Genomic DNA, 19,560 nt, shown 5'->3' with positions numbered 1-19,560 from the left:
GCCTTCCGTAGTGTCCAGCCCCTTGCGCTCCCCATGCGTTGGTGCTTCGAAGGCTCACTGTACAGAGCCGCCGGCGCTGGGAGGGTGTCAGGGGCTGTGGTGAGGCGAGAGCGGTGCTTAGAGAACAGGCAGCCTCACAAGCAGGACGGGGGAGGAGGGGAAGGCTTTGGGCACAGGGCTCGCAGCCCCTTTGCCGTGCAGTGCCTAGGGCGCTAACGGGTGCTTTCCGCTGTTTCTTCTTCCCGCTCTGTCCCGCCCACCGAAAGGAGAGGGGAGAGCCGCCGCCATTTCAGGAGCTTCCTTCCCCTTCCAGGCTGTGGCGGTGAAATTGGTGCCGCGAGAGCGGCTGCGGCAATCGCGGTTGCCCCGGACCTCCAACCCTTTCTTTTTTTTTCTCCCCTGTCTGTCCCTTCAAGCGCCCTTTCGAAAGAGGGTCTGGGGGTTGAGCGGGTGGGGCGCCGTGTTGGAGGAGAATGGGGGAATAAAGGACCGTGACTTTCCGAGCACGTTTCCCTCTAACACCAGAAGCCTCCCTCCAGCAAAGCGCTACAGCCGTTGCCCCCGTAGAGTTCCCGCAGTAAGATCAGGGCATTTCCCCCTCCCGAGCGCGAGAATTCCCCTCTTTTAGCGTGGAGAGGGGGCTGGGGGAGGCAGCGTTGCGCTTCAGAAGCTACAGAAAACAAAACCCCTTCCCCCTTTTCCCCTCCCCCAGACTTAATCCCCAAAACGAGACCACCGTACAAAAAGCGATTTAAGGCTCTTTTTCTGAAACTTGTGGGTGGCTCTGAAAAGAGCCTTTGTGTTCTAAAAGCGCTAAGCTGTTCCAAGAATCGAGTTTAGCCGCCAAAGCCGTAGAGGGTGCGACCCTGGCGCTTGAGGGCGTAGACCACGTCCATGGCCGTGACCGTCTTCCTCTTGGCGTGCTCCGTGTAGGTGACGGCGTCGCGGATCACGTTCTCCAGGAACACCTTGAGCACGCCGCGCGTCTCCTCATAGATGAGCCCCGAGATGCGCTTGACGCCGCCGCGCCGAGCCAGGCGGCGGATGGCCGGCTTGGTGATGCCCTGGATGTTGTCACGCAGCACCTTGCGGTGGCGCTTGGCGCCGCCCTTGCCGAGCCCCTTACCGCCCTTACCCCGACCAGACATACTCGCCCCAACACACCGCCGCGCTCAATGCACCAACAGCAGCCCCGCGCCTCTGTATATTGCCGGCGGTCCGACCTGGTTGAGGACCGCGGCAAGAGGCGTGGTCTCGGCCCCAGTCCCCGCCCACCGCGCTCTGTTCTCCCCCGCGCGGCTCCGCGCGCTCTTCCCTCGAGACGCGGCCGCGGGGCTTTCCCGGCTCTGCCCTCCGGACGCGCGCGGCGGCTCCGCCTCTCCCGAGCCGGGTCTGGCCTCGTCCCGCGCTTCTCGCAGTCATGGAATCATAGAATATTGTGAGAGAAGGGAAGGGACCCACAAGGATCATTAAGCCTTACTCTTGAGTGGTTGGCTCATACAGGGATTGAACGTACAATCTTGGCCTTTTTAGCCCCGGGTTCTAACCAACTGAGTTAATGTCGGGTCTCACTACGCTGTCCCTGCCCGCTGTCAGCCCACGCGTCGCTTTCCTGCTTTCCTGTCCCGTCCCGTTGCCCTCTGCACTGGTGACAGTTCCAAGGCGGCTCTGGGTCTCCGGCGGTAGCAAGAGCGGGACCAGCGGGACCTGCGACCCCCGGCCCGCGTTTCGGGCTGCGCTGCCCCTTCCTCGTCCCTCCCCGCGGGTCTGCGGCAAAATCCGACCAATGCTGGGCCTCGCTCGGCGCTCCCGCCCCTCCCCGCCGCTGTTCCCCCTCCCGCTCGCGGGGAGCGTGATGGAGGATGTTTTCCCGGGCAGCGCTGTCTTTGTTTGCTTCGGCCATTCACGTTTTCTTTGTCTACCCGGCCACTCGCACGGCTGTCCCCTCCTCCGCGCGGTCCTGGGTACCGAGCGTTCTGCGCTTTCATGTTCGCACGGAGCGACTGCAGGTCGGTGCGAGGGGAAGCAGAGAGCAAGGCCCTGAGCGGCAGGGGAGATAACCAGTGAGGGGCTCCAGTGGGAAACGGTTAGACCAGAGACTCCTTGAAGGCATTTCAGAGGGTCTTTTTGAGACCGCGAAAGGGACCATCTTTTCAGCCAGGCCCAACCCCGCAGAGCGGTCTCAGCTGCAGCGCTGGCCGCAGGGCTCCGGGCTCGCTCCTGGCAGCTGCCGGCCTCTGAAAGACGTGTCCGCTGACGTACACTGAGATCCAACAAGCGAAAGAAAACATTACGGATATCACAAACAACTGTCTGGGTGACATCTGAAACACTAACGAAACAATTTTTGTTCCAATGAGGAATCCAGAAATTTTGCTGCATGTTTCACACTTTTTCAAAAAACATATCAAACATGCTGCTTACAGAATGTTGGACTGTATTTGTGAAGTGAATGAATAAATACTGAGAGAGTTATGAGACTGTATTTCTAAATTAAATCTGTTAAGATTTTTAAATATTACACAGAATAGAACTGAATTGGCTAAGTGCTTGCCAATTATCAGTATTTTATGCCCTTTAAACATGTCTACTACTTCAAAATTTTTCATATCCCTTACAATTTTTGAAGTTTTTTATTTAAATTTATTCCTTAATGTAATTTAGAGAACCTTGACGATAACTCCAGAATATTTCTTAGAAAAAAATATTCCCTAAATTCAAGGGGAAATGCAATTGAGATACTCATGCATTCAGTTACAGCTGTCAAAAAAGTACAGATCTTGTTATAAGTATCACTGTGGATTCCTTTTTCTTTCAAATTTTAAGAATTGCTACTCATATATACAATATAAGGTGGCAAATGTATCTTTAATTTAGACCAGGTTTGCTTTTTTGACTGAACAGAATGAACTAAGACTGTTTATAGACTAACTGGAAGATTTGTCACTAGTGGACCTGCCAGGCTGGTGCTTAACTGATGTTTGGCTCCACAAAGTCTGCTTTCTTCTTTATATCTGAAAATCTGTGTCTAGCTATGTTTCCTGAGGCAGTTATAAACAACATTCTGTTTACTTAAGAAAGCCGAGAGGAATTACACAAAATCTTTTGGTATGTCAAAATAATCGTTTATTCATAAGGCTTCCTAAACGCAGAGCGAGGGTCCTAGTAAAACTGTTCCTTCCAGCAGTATAACCACTGCAAGACTTGGAAAATCTCCTTCCATTTCTGCCAGAGGTGGGTGGTACAGAGTCTGAGACCAGTAGCTTAAAGTAAGTAAAACAACTGCACACCCCTTTCCTCAATAAGTGTGGTACATTAGATATAATTTAACATCGTGCCTTCTAGAAGGCTGCCTTGCCTATAGGGTGCTGCAAGTGTGCACAGACACGTTTCATGGGTGTGTCCATTAGGGACATATTCAGTTCTCACATGAATGAGAGCATGTGAGAACATTTTCTTCGGCAAAACCAATTAAATTGGAAAGAAAATTTTGCCTCTGAATATAATCCCTAATGAAGTTGTTTCCACTGTTGATTGGAGATAATTTTTTTTTTTGATCAAAGTTTTGTATCCAGTCCTCATGTTATAGATATTACATTTTCCTCACGAATTTGGGCACACAGCACTAGGGGTTAAATGAGAAAGGAAATCTTTGAAAAACTCAGCTCCGTTAAATTAATTACAATAAAAATCTGTAGCTTTTCAACTGTGCATTAATTAGGACAGTTGCCCTAGTTCCTCATTAAAATATAACAAGGAAATTGCATTTGTTTATTACAACAAGGCAACATCTCACCATGACTGCACAACAGGGTACGTAATTAGTAAAAAAAATCATTGCATCACTGTATTATAACCATATTCAAGGCTGGTAATAATTTTCTTGAGAGCTTAAGTGGAAATTTAAATTCCTATCTGTATCTGCTACAACTGTCATAATAAGTATAATAATATGCAAACTAAAGTAATGTAAGAGCTGCTTAATAGGTACATTTTTTCCTAGCATTGCAAGCAATATAGATGAAAAGGGGTAGAAAAGCTCTTTGAATTTTTAGCTACACAGTTTTAAGTCTTCTGATATATGGACTGTCATTACTGAGTTATCCCCAAGCATAACTGTCTGTGATTTATAACATTTGAGGGACCTTGGTTGGAGGGGTTTTTTTAATCTCAAATTCTTTAGAATGTGAAGGTGCATTGGAACCCAGTGACACAGTTGGGCACCATGTCATATGGATTTCCTCTTCCTACTGCTTGTATATGCAAATGAGATAAATTCATTTTTTTAAACTTGCTTTGCTGCATTCCTTCATCCACTGGAATTTGCTTGAAAGCTGTCTTTAATACCAGGAGAGTTTCCAGCACTCCTACCATATTATCCACATCACTTACAGGACTTCTGCATTTGAGACCTCATCAGTGCTGATGGCAACACAGGGTTAGCAACTGGTGAAACCACCACTGGCTAAGAACAAATCTAGGGAGGGTTAAAGGGTGGATCTGAGTATCCCAGAGGATGAAACTCTGGTTGCTGAGGTGAGAAGACTAATGAGTGTAGTAAGAAGTATTTGGTATGAAATTTTGAAGCAAATAATGAATTCCTGGTCAGATGACATGAAGAATTTGGAGGGATATACTGGACTTAGCTCCACACTCAGAAGATGGGGCCTTCTCTTGTGATGCCAACTCTGACCTCCACATACAGGAGTTTGTCCACAGAGAAAGCCAACTCCTGTTTAAGATACCTCTACTCCATGGCCTTTCTCTGGAATTCCAGTGCTCTGATCTAGAGATGCACACTTGTGGCCCAGAAAGCCCATCGTAACCTGGGCTGCACCAAAAGCAGCCTGAACAGCAGGTTGAGGGAGGTGACTCCTCCTGTTCTGCTCAGCTCTCCTGGTCCTGAGACCCCACCCGGAGAGCTACATCCAGCTCTGTGATCTTCTGACAGAAGAAAGACAAGAATCTGTTAGAGCAGGTCCAGAGAAGGGCCACAAAAATGATCAGAGGGCTGGGTCACCCTCTCCCATGAAGAAAGGCTGAGAGAGTTGTGGTTATTTGGCCGGGGGAAAAGCAGGTTCTGGGGAAACCCTATAGCAGACGTTCAATACAGAAAAACTTCTTTTCAGGCCTGTAGGGACAGGAGGAAGGACAATGATTTTAAACTGAAAGAGGCTACATTTAGATTGGACGTAAGTAAGACGTTTTTTGCAGTGAGGCTTGTGTGACACTGGACAAGGCTGTCCAGAGAAAATGTGGGTGCCTTATCCCTAGAAGATGTTCAAAGTCAGGTGGGATGGGGCTTTGAGCAACCTGAGCTAGTGGAAGGTGTCCCTGCCCACCGCAGGTGCTTTGGATGAGATAATCTTTAATGGTCCCTTCCAACCTAAATCATTCTGAGACTGAAATTTTCTGACAAACATATATATAGAAATGTCTTCTGGAAACTAAGTATAGAAGGCTCATACCCGTTAAAATAAAAATTTAATTACTATTGCAGTTTTTAAGGAAGAGAAATATAGGGGCCAGGAGGTATTTAGCTGTAGCAAATGACGATCAGTAAAACAGCATAAGAAAACCACTACAACCCTAAATGCGCCCACAAACAAAAAGTTACAATGTAACAATGTTAAATGTGTTGCAAACAAAACCTTTAGACACAGATACCATCACTATAAAAGATCAGTCTGGTGCTCCAGCAGCGCTCTTCTTTATGTTTCTCTCCACAAATGATCCCTGATGTCCCACTGTGGCCATGGCACGATGCTGCCTAAGAAGCCTCTCAGCTACAGCTTGGGGGTGGCAAGGAGAGGCAGGGTGGGAGTATTGCCTTCCCCCCCAAGCCCAGAGCACTCCTTCTCTCCAGAGGATGGAGAGAGTAGAGGTGCAGCAGAGATGAGACCAATCATCTCAATGCAGTGTGCTACAAACCATCAGGTGAAGCTTCTGGGAATATCCTAGCAAGAGGAATCAGCTAGCACTTCTCATAATTTATAATAATAAATATAGAGATTTAAGGTTGTGCTCTTGGGTGGCATTTATGTCAACAATATAAAGAACTCAGTAATATTGCCCACTGTTAATTGATGTAAGAAGAGGAGTAGCAACGAACAGCAAGAGAATTTAAGGGTAGGATATTTGAAAATGCCACTTAAAATGGCAATATAGTAGCACTAAAAGGTGGTCCTGAACGAAACAGTGCTACACTGTTCTTTTACAGTGCAGATCTAAGGATCTAAATCAAAAAGCCACTTTTCCTAAGGCATTCCTCATTTTATTTCTACATAAAATCAATTCATAGGGAACTTTTACATCTTTTCAAGGATGGAGGCCTTCAAAGGGGATTAAGAAATCGTTTCTTCATTTTTAGATGTAATTACACATGGGATTTGGGATGGTCTATCTCCATGCCGCATAGCTTTTGCCACTCCCACCCGTGCTTTAGCCACCCTCCCATATTTTATACCCTAAGTAACCTGTGGAACCCATGAAAGGTGTACAGAATCCATAAGAGCAAGTTTTTTACCAGAAGTTGAAATGAAAAGAAACAAACAATAAATCACTACAGAAATATTAACATTAATTTAAAAATACGAGCTAGAAAGCAAATGTATCACCGTCTTCAGTAGAAACCAGGTTTTAAAACACTAACAAAAGTTAGATTCAGTTAATACAAATATCAGAGGCCTCAGCACCACAGCCCCAGCGTAAACAAAGCAACACAACTCTTTTTTTGACTGTGTGGGTGGCTCTGAAAAGAGCCTTTGGTTTAAAATGTTACGTCGTGCAAAGTCTGAGTGGCTTTGCTCGCCGAATTTATTTGCTTTTAGCCTTGTGGCTCTCAGTCTTCTTGGGCAGCAGCACGGCCTGGATGTTGGGCAGCACGCCACCCTGCGCGATCGTCACCTTGCCCAGCAGCTTGTTGAGCTCCTCGTCGTTGCGGATGGCGAGCTGCAGGTGGCGGGGGATGATGCGCGTCTTCTTGTTGTCGCGGGCCGCGTTGCCCGCCAGCTCCAGGATCTCGGCCGTCAGGTACTCCAGCACGGCCGCCATGTAGACAGGAGCTCCGGCACCCACCCGCTCCGCGTAATTACCTTTCCGGAGGAGCCGATGCACGCGACCGACGGGGAACTGCAACCCGGCCCGCGACGAGCGCGACTTGGCCTTAGCTCGGACCTTGCCTCCCTGTTTCCCGCGGCCGGACATGTTGGAAGCACCGGATAAAGCACAGCCGCACCGCACAGCGCAGGAGGGACACAATCACGCTGACGCAACCGCTCCGCCCCTTTTATCCCTTCCCTGGGCGGGATGAGCCCTCGGCGATTGGCTGGAACCCGTCGCTGCTGAGAGAGCCAATGAGCAGGCGGATCGTATTCTGACCAATCGGCGGCAAGGACACGCCCGGCGCAGGAAGGGCCAATCGCATCGCACGGCGCTGAGGCCTGGAATTTGCATACGGCGTCTCTATAAATAGCGGGCGCCGCGGCCATTTTATGTGCTGAGCTTTCTCCGGGAGGAAAAGCGCTGCTAAAATGCCCGAGCCGGCCAAGTCCGCCCCCGCGCCCAAGAAGGGCTCCAAGAAGGCGGTCACCAAGACCCAAAAGAAAGGAGACAAGAAGCGCAAGAAGAGCCGCAAGGAGAGCTACTCGATCTACGTGTACAAGGTGCTGAAGCAGGTGCACCCCGACACGGGCATCTCGTCCAAGGCCATGGGCATCATGAACTCCTTCGTCAACGACATCTTCGAGCGCATCGCCGGCGAGGCGTCGCGCCTGGCGCACTACAACAAGCGCTCCACCATCACGTCGCGGGAGATCCAGACGGCCGTGCGGCTGCTGCTGCCCGGCGAGCTGGCCAAGCACGCCGTGTCCGAGGGCACCAAGGCTGTCACCAAGTACACCAGCTCCAAGTAGGGCGTCTCGGACCGTCACTTGCAACCCAAAGGCTCTTTTAAGAGCCACCCACATCTTCTATAAAAGAGCTTTTACACACTGCCTCGGTCTTCTTGGGTATGGAGATTTAGTAAGGAAACCTTAGATAAAATTTTTACCAAGCGTTTATTCAGTTGCTTAATCTTATAATAATGATTATGAAATCCTTGAGTATTTTGCAAGCTAATTTAAATGTATTTAATATTCTGAAATATGTTTAAATAGTTTTTCAATAAATGGAAATAGTATTATAGTCTTTTACAGTAAAGGTGAAAGGCAATACTTTATAATTTATTCCATCTAAATTAGGAGTTTCACAGTTAAATTGGCAAACATGCTTCAAGAAAATGAAAACAAAATGAAGTAAATTTTTAATAATCGCCCCTCATCACTTTTCGTGTAGTTATTTCGGAACAGTCTTAAGCTGAAACATTTTGCCTTGCGTATAAGATGGGCGAAATGACTGGAGGAAGTGAGAACATCTGAGATGGGGTAGGCGCTTCAGGGGGATATCACGGAATGCGGGAACCCGGGAGCACGGGTAGGCTCGGAGCCAGGCTCGCAGCGCTCCGTACCCCCTTCGTTCTCCCTTTTTCCACCCCCTCCACTCCCCACTTTCTCCCCCCCCTTTCCCCCTTCGCCTGCAGCGCGGGCTTTTCCAAATTTCCCAACGGCCCAATGAGCGGCTGCGGCTTCTCCCACCGGCCAATCACAAGCGGCGCCGGGCCGCCCCCGCTGCCGCGCGGAGCTCTGCGCCGCTCTCCCTCGGCGCTCCCGCCCGCGGGGTTCGGGACGGCTGCCCGGCGGAGCTCCTGCCGCGCCGCCAGCACCGCCGCCAGCTCGGCAGGGAGCGGAAGAGGAACGCCGGTGACTTCTACCCGCCTCCCGCCCCGGCAATCGCCTCCTCGAAAAAGTAGGTCGGTCAAATCACGCAGAAATGAAGACCTGCCCCGCGACAGCGCTGGCAAGCGGAAAGGTCATTGCCAAGGAAGCGGCGGAGCCGTGCTGACAGTTCCCTGCGACGGTCACGGAGAGGTGTGGCAGTCGCATCCGTGCTGTTAGGAATCGCGCTGATTTTAGAGCAACGAAAGAAACCTCCACGCCCCAAAAAGGTACCCGCCCTTAAGCAGTCCCTTTAACATATACACTCACTTGCGGTGCTCAAAACAAAACAAAAAAAAAAAGAAAAAGAAAAAAAAAAAGCAGCCTTTAGAAAGCGTTTTCGCAGAGAACGTAAACTTTTATTTTTCCAAGTCTTAGTGTAAAACCACGGCCTGAAGTTTAGCGTCCCATCCACTCCACAGACGAACGTCCCACACGGATAGTGGCGAATAGTTAGCTCTGCTGCAGGCAGGGAGCTCAGTGACGGAGTGTATCAGCCCTTTTGGGGACAATAGTGGGTGGCTCTTAAAAGAGCCGTTGGGTTTAAAAGTATTTCCACTTCAACACCTCATTTCTTGGGCGCTGCCTTCTTCGCCTTCGCTGCTTTCGGCTTGGCCGCCTTGGGCTTGGCTGCTTTGGGTTTCACCGCTTTGGCCTTAGCCGGGCTCTTCGCTGCTGCCGCCGCTTTTTTGGGCTTGGCAGCCTTTGTCGCCTTCTTGGGGCTCTTGGCTGCTTTCTTGGCTGCGGCGGCCGCCGGCTTCTTGGCTTTTTTAGGGCTCTTCTTCACCGCCGCCGCCTTCTTGGGCTTCTTGGCGGCGCTGGCGGGCTTCTTAGCCGCCGGCTTCTTGGGCTTGGCTGCAGCTGTTCTCTTCTTGGGAGCTTTTTCCTTCACTTCTCCGGGTTTCTTGCTGAGGCGGAAGGAGCCGGAGGCGCCGGTGCCCTTGGTCTGCACCAGGGTGCCCTTGCTGACGAGGCTCTTGAGCCCCAGCTTGATGCGGCTGTTGTTCTTCTCCACATCGTAGCCGCCGGCGGCCAGCGCCTTCTTGAGCGCGGCGAGGGAGAGCCCCTTGCGCTCCTTGGAGGCGGACACGGCCTTGGTGATCAGCTCGGTGACGCTGGGCCCCGCGGGCTTGCGGGCTTTGGAGCCGCTCGCCGCCTTCTTCGGCTTCTTGGCGGCGGCCTTGGCGGCGGGGGCCGCGACAGCGGGAGCGGCGGCGGGAGCGGTCTCCGACATCGCTGCAGAGACTTCTTCCTAATCAAAAGAAAGTAATTGGGCTACAGTAACCCCGATGCCTGAATTTATAGCGAAGCGGTGATCTGTGATTGGTGCTTTGCAGAGCCCGCCTAACTGTTAGCCAGGAAGAGCTTTTCCTCCTCCGAGTCTGTGTTTCTTCGGAGTTATAAATTCATATTTTTCGTAAAACTAGTGACGCAAAATCACCCCAGTTTCTTGGGAGAGTGAAGAGAAGACGGTGGACTTTCATTCGGGCAAGTTTCTTGCTGTTTGGACCAAAGATGGGAGAGAAAAGCTGTTTTTAACCCCGCGTTGTGAAGCCAGAGAGACCCCGGGAACGGCAAACTTTTGTTTTTCCTTCTAAATTAAAATAAAACACGTAGATAAAAAGTCTTCCCCGTAATGCAGGCTTACTCTTTGGGGGGTTTTCTCCAGATTAGGACAGAAACCGAGTGGGCAGCTTGAGTATTTTTGTCGTAAATTGATTTCAAAGACAAGGAAGTAACACAATTTCATGGCTGAGCTTTGAATATGGATAAAGATTCGGCTCTCTTAACCATATCTTTAACTATTAAGGATACAGTATTTCAACAGATTTTCTTGTTTTGGGAAAGAAAGAGACCTTCAGAGGAATATATATACTGTTGAAAAGTGTTCGGAACTTGCCAGGGCTCTGCTTTTTTTGTTGGTTTTTTTTGCTTTGTTTTGTTTTGTTTTTTGTGTGGTGTTCTCTAAGTGGATAGAAAGATTTTGATATTTTTACAAATAGTCTGTTTGTAAAATGAAGCTGTTAATGCCTAGTTAATGCCCAGAAATCCCAGATAAACTGCTAGTGTAACACTTTCTTGGTTACAATAGTGGATGCTATTATTTATGATTTACAAACATCAGAAGCAGACACGGAGAGGAAAAATTTCTATCAGGTATAGATACACTAATATGTATTATATGCTACTTAAACAATTATGGAGCCAGCTGAAGCATCAGTTATCACCCAATAAATTAAATACTGTGGAAATCTGGCCTTCACGAATAGAATGCTGCAGTTTCAATATTACTTATAAATATTTGGACATTGACTGTTGTGTTTTGGTTGTTTGTTTGATTTTCGAGGGTTTTTTTTAAATAGGTTTCATATTCCTTCAATTCTTTTCTTGAAAGGAAAAGGAAAAAGCTCACTATTGAGGTTTCCATTGCAAGCCTAAAAATATTGAAATAATTTTCAGAGAATCCTCATAAACCAGAATCACTTTTAATTATCATAATCCAACTTAATTATTGAGTCTTATAAAGTGACAATAGGAATTAATTAAAATTTTTAGGGACTGCAATGAATAGTTTGGGCTAATTTTTTATTAAGCCAGAAGACAAAAGCCTCAATTGGTTTCTAATTAAAAAGCAGCCAGATTTTTCCCCCTTGGTTTGAAAGAACAAGTTAAGATCAAACTTAATATTTTACTTCGCTGTACTTTGTGAAAATTTGTCACACAAAACGTCAGTGGGCTGTTTCAACAAAGGAACATCTTTTCTAGCATGGATAAACTTGAGATTCAAGATGACATGACGTATGCTACAAAGGGCCCTGAAACGTATTTTGATGCACTGAACGTTGAAGACACGATAAAGTCATACTTGATAGCAAGCAGTTTTAATTGAAACGAGATAGATTAAGGTGGCAATGATACATTAGATGCATTAGAATTACAAATTAAAACAGTGAACTGTGACTCTTCCATGTTCTCTTTTATTTTTATTTTTATTTTGTTGTGCTTGCATGCAGGTGAGCTAATAAATTCTTTGAAGGAGAGGAACAGAAAGTGGAGATTGGGAAAAATTGGGCTTGTCAGTACTCCACAGTAAAAAACAGACTGAAAGGCGTATTGAAGTGGGCTGTGAAATCTGCCATGCTTCTTGTGAACAGGACGTTGTTCACAAAAACAACTAGACCAAGTCCACAGTAGCCATAAATTTTGAAAGTTCAGCGTGGCAAGCCGTATGAACAGTATGAATATGTTTGAGAGTAAAACAGTGGTTGGTTGTGGTAGGATGAAAGCATTATGCATATTTTCCCGTTTAGATAAACAACGATATAGCAGAATCTGACTGTAAGTGATACAAAAGACAGAGCCGGGAAGTGTTGTCGTCTATCCGGGCCTGTTTATTGTGATGTACATTCTTCAGAGAACAAAGAATGTACGTCGGTTAATGTGCTTTAATCCCTGCAGCTTTGACAGTTTAGTGTTAGAGCTCTGTGACTGGTTTATTACACTTGAAAGTGGTCAAGAAGCTGGGAGCAACTGGGAGCGGACAGTACCGCTCCTACAACAATGCAGCTGTAGCCCCGGGGTGCGTCCTTTCCGCACCTCCCTCACACTCACACATTTGGGCAAGTTTCCCCTCAAGCTTGCTTTTAGCAAACCTATTCTCGGCCCATCAGGAGAGGAGAGGTTTCCTTCCCTTCCCCCATTAACAGGCCGCGGGTTAGAGATAAGGACACAAGGTAGAAAGTGATGGGAGATCTTAGATCTTGCTCCCTAAGCAGCGCAGTCACTGGAACTCCACCTGCAGCACTTAAGGATTGCTGTCCCCACTCTGTGATAAGTTTTAAAGGCACAGGAACGTTTCCGGGTGTTTTTGGGGTTGGCTTGTTTGTTTGCTTTTGTTTTGTTTTTGTAGGGAAAGCATATGAAGAAGACTGTGAAGGTCGTTATTTAAGGATATCAAGGGTAGAATTTAGGACTCCTCTCACTTTTCGTTCTGGGTGCATCCCTGTAAATCGTCGTGCTCCCTGCTCCCTATTTTGAGTTGCACTTCTGAAGTCCTTTGCTTTTTCCTGGTAGCCTGAGACATTGGAAGTCTTGGCAGCTGGCCTCCGGCATTGTGTGTCAGCATCCTTTATTGTATCTTTTCCTTAACCATCACAGTGGCTCTTATCTGTACAGAGAATTATTCCTGGCCTACTTTTGAGAAGACAAAATGTTCCTGGTCTCACTACCCATTTCTGGAGAAGGAGAACTTTTTTTTTTTTTTTTTTTTTTTTTTTTTTTTTTTTTTTTGGCGTTATTAAAGAGAGGGGATTTAGAAATATGAGGTGGTGTGAAAAGGGGAGGCTTTTTTAGGGTTATTCCCGAACTCCGGGCCAAACAATGACGTTTTCTACTTAATTGGGTAAAACAAACTTGTCAGGAGTTTTGAGCAATTTTCAGGTTTGCACTGCTGGAAATAGCTGTTAAATGCAACACTGAACCACAATAAAAATTATCCTATTTTAGAGACTGATCATTACAAATAGCGTTGACATTGCCATGGGTGTTTTACTGATAAGAGAAAAAGACAAAGCAAAGCAAACATCTGAGCACATGATTTATCAAATCAGTGGTAGATCATGGAACAGCTTTTCAACGACAGAGACATTTTCTTCCTGTCCTTCCAAAATTACTTGAAAATAAAAACGTTTCGAGAGTGAGCTGGTAATAAAAGTTGCTTGCAGTTTCCACATGAAGAAATGATATTTAAAAGTGACTCGTTTAATACTTAATTAAACAGCAAACATTTTCCAGTATTCTCCCTGATTTCCTTTCCAAGCACCCTGTACAATTGTAGTCTCTGTTTATTTCTTACTGAGGAGCTCAAACAGTTTGTTATGCCCACTTTAAATGTGCACCCAAAACATGTCCTCATTCCCAGGCACCATCACACACATGCCTTGCCTTCCTTGCTCAGCTGTGTAGGTGCCAGTGCAGATTACAGAGGAACCTACAAAATGACAGAGTATTTTCTAGTGCGAGGATCTTCAAAACAAAAATAGTTTACATAGAATGTAAGAATTCCTGAAACTGTATAGTAGAGAAAACACTTAACTTTTTTCTCTTGTCAAGAGAGAGGCTTCCCAAGGAGGAGAAACAGATAAGATAAGACATTAGAGAAATAAAGGCAAATAAGACATTCAGACTGCAGGAGGAGAGCAATCCAGATAAGCTGATTAGACAAATTTAGCTGAAAGCCTACACCCAGTTAAATACAATTACTATAGTTAGGACAGTGAAGATACAGAGAAACTGACAACTTTTAACTGAAGCATGCTGTCTTCTTCATAAATAATAATTTTGCAGACATTCAAGTAATCACTCTCAATGTTAATAACAAAAACACCATAATAAGATATTAGTCAGGTCTCTGTCGTGCTGAGACTGTATTGATGATACTGATTCAGCAACTGCAAGGTTTACACATAGGGAAGATTCAAGGTGTCAAAGAGTAGTAAAGAAAACTATATCTTTTAGTTGTGCTTCAACTATGCTAGCAAAAATACATCGGCAGTTATTTCAGCATTAGGGCAATCACATCTCCTAAAAAAGTACCTCATCCTTTAGTCTAACACCTAATGCAGTAGGTCCTGGCTGTGCTCAAAAAGGGTCAGCTGGAGCTGGGGAACACTAAAACCTCTCTCGGGAGCATGTTCCAAAATTTTTTTTCTTACGTTTAAGTAGAATTTCCTGTGTTCCAGTTTGTGCCCATTGCCTCTTTTCCTGGGCAGTACTAAGAAGACTGGGTCTGTGTCTTCTATTCCCCCTGTAGGATATCTGGACACATTAATGAGACACTCCTCATGTGAGAGATGCTCCAGTCCCTTCACCGTCTTTGTGGCACTTCACTGGTCCCACTCCAGCTATGTTCATGTTTCTGTTGCACTGGGAAGGCCAGAACTGGACATAGAACTCCAGTTTCTCTCACTAGTGCCGAGTGGAGGGAAACAATTGTTTCCTTTGGTACCATTTGGCATATAGTCCTGTGGGTTAGTTTGTGACGCTTGTATCTAGATTAACCCTGAATGACACTCCCACGACTTTTTAAATTTTGGTAGTTCAATAGAGACAACTTCAAAAACCACTGTAACCTCTCACACACTCCATAGTCTCAAGGCTTGTCAAGATGAGTGTGAACAACCCTGATTTGACTTGGTGCTCAGGCTGTGCATCAATGAAGGATATGTTCAGGCTAGTTAGAGTCTCAGCAAAACTTAAATTCCTACAGTCTGGAGCGATTGAAAGGTGACTGATCAAAGAGGTAACTCCTCTGCCGTAACTGCTAAATGTTTGCCAACCAGCAAAAAAGGGCTGTGCATTGTAATGAATGACCCCACAAATCTCATTTTTTCCCCATATAATGACAGCCTCAAAATAAAACATCAAAATATTCCTCCCAGCTTCTGAAAGCCTTTGGATCAGAGATCTTCTTATAACCAAATTTTACTTCTCTCCGTCCATCAATCCATGGGACTGAGAACTACTGTTTTTATTAGTAGGGTTACTATACTTAGGAATCTCAGTTATGAGCAGGATTCTGTGTTACTTTGTTCTGCAGACCAACTAACTTTGCATTGATTTCAGTTGAAGAAAAAGGGGAAGAAGGTAAGTGTCGAAAGATGAAGAAATACAGGGATCTACATGCAAAAATATGGAAATGTAGCCCTACCTGTAACTTTTACAGAGTGCCTGAAAAGAACTGGAATGTGGTATTGGAAACTATGTGACGTGCTGTCTATCCTCCCAGGAGCACAGCACAGTCAAATTTTTTTTTTTTTTTTGTGATGGAGGTTGTAAATTCTGACTCAGTCAGAAATGCAAATTGAAACAATGTCATCAATACAGAAAATCTCTGTCCTATCCCTCCAGTGAGACCCAGATGTACAAGTTATTAGATGCCATTTCCTAAGCTGTCAAAGGTTATTCCAGCCCTTCATGCTGAGCAGAGGGAAACAGGATTTTGAAAGTTTTCCTGGGTCAATATGCTGCAGACCCAGCTATGCACCCAACCTACGCAGCCTCTCTTACTCTTGAGGCATCTGAAGAATATGGCCGAGACCTAAGTACAAAATCAGGCATTTTGGGTTACAGATTAATGCATTTCTCAGGTTTACAGACTCAGCCCACACTGGGGAAGGGATAACTAATTGATGCTGAGATGTACTAGTTACAAGGTCAAACAAATTCAAGGAAGATATGAATAAAAAATTAGAATTTACAGTACTCAAAACAGATATAAGGGAAGAAATGAAAACCATGTTTAATAGGCTTTTTCCAAAATTGACTTTAGGAAGAGTTTCAGTACTGGATGCAATGTTTCTCTAGAACTTGCTGATATACTACAGATTTTCTCTCAGTTTCATTTTGGTTCATTTCAGAAAAGTATTAGAAATGAAAGTAATAATCAGGAAAATTTGGTCTAGCAGAAACATCAACCCTTGCAGGGTAGAAATTTATATTTAGATATTTATCAACTATGAAATTAAACTGCAGTCTCAAACAGCCTAGGACCGCAGGGTTTAATCCTAGGCCTGGTAAAATTTTATTTATGCTCTGGGTTAAAGTCTACAGAGCTTGTATATAAATACTGTGAGTACCAACTAGGAAAAATAATTACAATGGTGGAGTACATTTTATGTAGTGAAAAATGCTGGATAAGAGGCTCTGTCTTCAGAAATCTGTCAGATTCTTCATCTGGCGTAAATGATATCAGTTTTACAAATACTAAGAAATATCACAAAACTGCTACTGTCAGCAAGAGCTGACAAGCACCTGAGTAGACCTGGATCTTCAGATTATAGTTCTATGTTGATAATGAACCAAAACCAGTATGTTAGTAGAAAAGGAACACCGTGACTCCTTTTATAAGACAGATGAAGATGATCTTCCTCTGTAGTCAGGAAAGGTACATGCCTATTTGGAGTTTTTAGGCCTAATTTTTAGTTCCAAATTTCAGGTAATGAGAAAGGAACAGTAAGTCAATACACAGAAGAGAGAAGCAGTGATTGTCAGAGGTCTAAAAATTCTTCCCTGATGGAAAAGAATGTATTATTGAAGTACCCTGACTGAAAGAGAATGCTGAAAAACTAAAGTTTCTTTTTAAACACTTAAAACATGATGAGGAAGGAAGGAATTTTTGCTTATTACACATTTTCCTTATCGTACATTGTAGAAGATACAGGAACTGGTGTTCTTTGTCACAAGGTAGCAGTAAGGAAATAGCTTCTCATATGGAGTAGAAAATGCTATATAGAATGACAGCAGGGTCTCCAAGAAACAGAGGGACTGAGTAACTCCCAGAAATAAAATGGGTTCTGTTGACTTGATAGAGTGGATGGAGTGCAACAAAAATTGCTCATGTCTAGGTATAGGTAATTAACACAGAACTGTTGATTAAAGAGTATCTGTGTGGACAAAGGAGGAATGCTGTATGCAAGATACTTGACATTTCATGATACTTTTGGAACCATCTCCCAGGTGATCTTGTTTGGGATCAGAGGGACTATAGGCAGGATTAGCAGGCTGTTAGGTATTTGAAAATTGTCTGTAGCCCAGGGCCAAAAGGCTATAGTTAACAGCTTCGTGTCTGCAGACAACTGGTAATCAAAACAATGCTCCAGGGCTGGTATTATTTGGTATTTTCTGGAACACCCTGGGTGATGAGAGAGAATGTACACGTAGTGTGGATAACACCACGTGAAGAAGGGTAGACAGAGCAAAAAGTAATACTTGCAGATAAAAGGGACTTTAATAAACTTGAGGTATGGGCCAACAGAAGTCTTGTGCAGTTTGTTGAAAAGAAGTGCCAAGTTCTGCGCATGAAGACACTTGCATGCTGCTTGCATCAGCATGGTCCAGGTAATGACTGGTGTGACCCGGACAGGACGTGGACATTCTGGTGACTTTCTTAACTGCTGCATCCCTGAAGACAAGCTGCTTTGTCCACAGCATAAACATAAATAAATCCCTGTAAGTGGCTAGGGTTTCCAGCTGGAGATTTTGGTTTTCCAACCAGGTATTACTGTAACACAAACAGAGCACAGCAGTAGTGTCTGGAGTCACTAACACAAGGCACATCACCATTTTTCAGAGTTGGCTTCCTCCGGAAGCACATAGCCCAATACAGTATTCAATAAATTCCTACAGGGCTGCCTATATTAGGTTTGTGCTTGGAAAACTGTGCCCCAGAGACACCATTTGGACAAGGCATACTTCAGCTGCTTTTAAGTACTTACAGCTCTGTAAGGGTTGGCAGAGTTCAGCTGAAAAACTTACTGCCCAGACCAGCTCTGCGTGAGCCTGGGCAGCAAGAGGAGCTACTCGGTCTCAGCTGCTCAAGAAATACCGTGCTTACAATGCCTTCTGGATTTATCTTTCTAGCTTAATCAAGGGACAGTGCATCGTGAGGCCTGTGCTGCTTCAAATGCTGGTTTAGAAAGAAGAGTAAGGATTTGAGAGAAGCAAAGCTCCTGAGCATCCATGTCAGCTGGGGTTGCTGAGTAGTTGGTTTGCTGTTTACTGCCTCTTTACTGGAACGCAGGAGCAGATTTGCATGGTGTGCTACTGGGCTCGGAGCTCCACAGGCCACCCTGGAGCACTTGTTAGAGAGACCCTTTGGTGTCTTCCTGAGAGAAGCCCAGGAATGCCATGGCCATGGCCAGAATTCACTCAACATTGTTGCCCTTGCTCCCACTTACACGTTATTGACCTGTCCCTTCTGCCCCATATCCTAAAAAAGCTTCATACAAAGAGCTGGGTATTTCATTAACTTCCCAACACCCCTAACCTGATCTAGGAGTTCCTACAGCCTTTTTTCATGGACCTATTCAGCTATATCAGCTGTTCCAGCTGTTCAGTGAGCCTGCAAGGCTTCAGCTTCTGCATGGAGTGATGGGGGTGAGGCCTGTGCAAGTCTTCTTCACAGCAGTGGCTCGGACAACATGCCCACAAAACAAATTTTGGAACATTTTGCCTTTCTACGGATCATCTGATCTGTAAGCCACTCTGTGTGAATGGCAAACTGCATCCTCAAAGGTCAGCCTAAGATGCTGGACCATGACAGAGGTCTTTTCTTATTTATCAGTCCCTGTGTAGTTTCTGAATTTGGCAGCAAGAAGGAAGTTGGAAACAGTCCAAACCAGGGCTACAGCCCAAACTCTTTTATCTCTGACCAGCTGGAGTGGTTAATTAAAACAATGAGAATGGGTCTCTCCACCTCTGACTGTGTGAATTAGCAGGGAAAGGTGGGGAAAACACTAAATTAGTTATCAATGTACCAGTCATTAAGCTAAATCTGTGATGTTTGCTAGTTTTGCTTAGACAGCATAAAGCATTTATGCACTTATGCTACTGCCAGAAGAGTCCTTCCAAATGGTAAATCCACACATGCAAATATTGACTTTCGTGCCTCAGTCTCAAAATCAAAGCTTTCTGTGCTCAAAAAATTTCTTACCAAAATGATGTGGGCTGCTCTATTTTAGTAAGCACAGCTTTCTAGCATGGCTTACGTGCTCAGCTGAAGGTGGGATATGTGGGCACGTGGATACAGAGAACAAAGACCACTGGGATAGATTTAGTAGCTTAAGGACTGCCAAAGAAGTCAGATCTTGTGCAGTTTTCAGTCCTATGTAGAGGCAGGTCCCAGTTGATCACATCTCCATGCTGTAGATATTGAATACTCTCCACCCAGGTCCTTTAAGATATTAAA

The 19,560-nt window shown here is 45.4% G+C and overlaps 4 protein-coding genes across 4 annotated transcripts; 1 reads left to right on the top strand and 3 right to left on the bottom strand.

Moving 5' to 3' along the window:
* Positions 1–832: 832 nt before the first annotated feature.
* Positions 833–1,171, bottom strand: LOC116442614 (histone H4). Its single transcript, XM_032105776.1, has one exon. It carries the CDS (start codon positions 1,146–1,148, stop codon positions 837–839), a length of 312 nt encoding a protein of 103 aa, XP_031961667.1. The 5' UTR covers positions 1,149–1,171; the 3' UTR covers positions 833–836.
* A 4,296-nt stretch (positions 1,172–5,467) lies between these two features.
* LOC116442595 (histone H2A.J) lies at positions 5,468–7,253 on the bottom strand. The gene has a single exon (XM_032105757.1). It carries the CDS (start codon positions 7,204–7,206, stop codon positions 6,817–6,819), a length of 390 nt encoding a protein of 129 aa, XP_031961648.1. The 5' UTR covers positions 7,207–7,253; the 3' UTR covers positions 5,468–6,816.
* Positions 7,254–7,511: 258 nt separating this feature from the next.
* Positions 7,512–8,311, top strand: LOC116442600 (histone H2B 1/2/3/4/6). Its single transcript, XM_032105761.1, has one exon. It carries the CDS (start codon positions 7,533–7,535, stop codon positions 7,911–7,913), a length of 381 nt encoding a protein of 126 aa, XP_031961652.1. The 5' UTR covers positions 7,512–7,532; the 3' UTR covers positions 7,914–8,311.
* Positions 8,312–9,147: 836 nt separating this feature from the next.
* On the bottom strand, positions 9,148–10,418 carry LOC116442579 (histone H1.10). Its single transcript, XM_032105742.1, has one exon. It carries the CDS (start codon positions 10,045–10,047, stop codon positions 9,382–9,384), a length of 666 nt encoding a protein of 221 aa, XP_031961633.1. The 5' UTR covers positions 10,048–10,418; the 3' UTR covers positions 9,148–9,381.
* Between the last annotated feature and the right edge of the window lie 9,142 nt (positions 10,419–19,560).

Source organism: Corvus moneduloides, chromosome 4, assembly GCF_009650955.1.
Source record: "Corvus moneduloides isolate bCorMon1 chromosome 4, bCorMon1.pri, whole genome shotgun sequence".
Lineage (NCBI taxonomy): Eukaryota > Metazoa > Chordata > Aves > Passeriformes > Corvidae > Corvus > Corvus moneduloides.
Note: the sequence above shows the minus strand (reverse complement) of the source record. Positions and strands in the feature narration are given on the sequence as shown.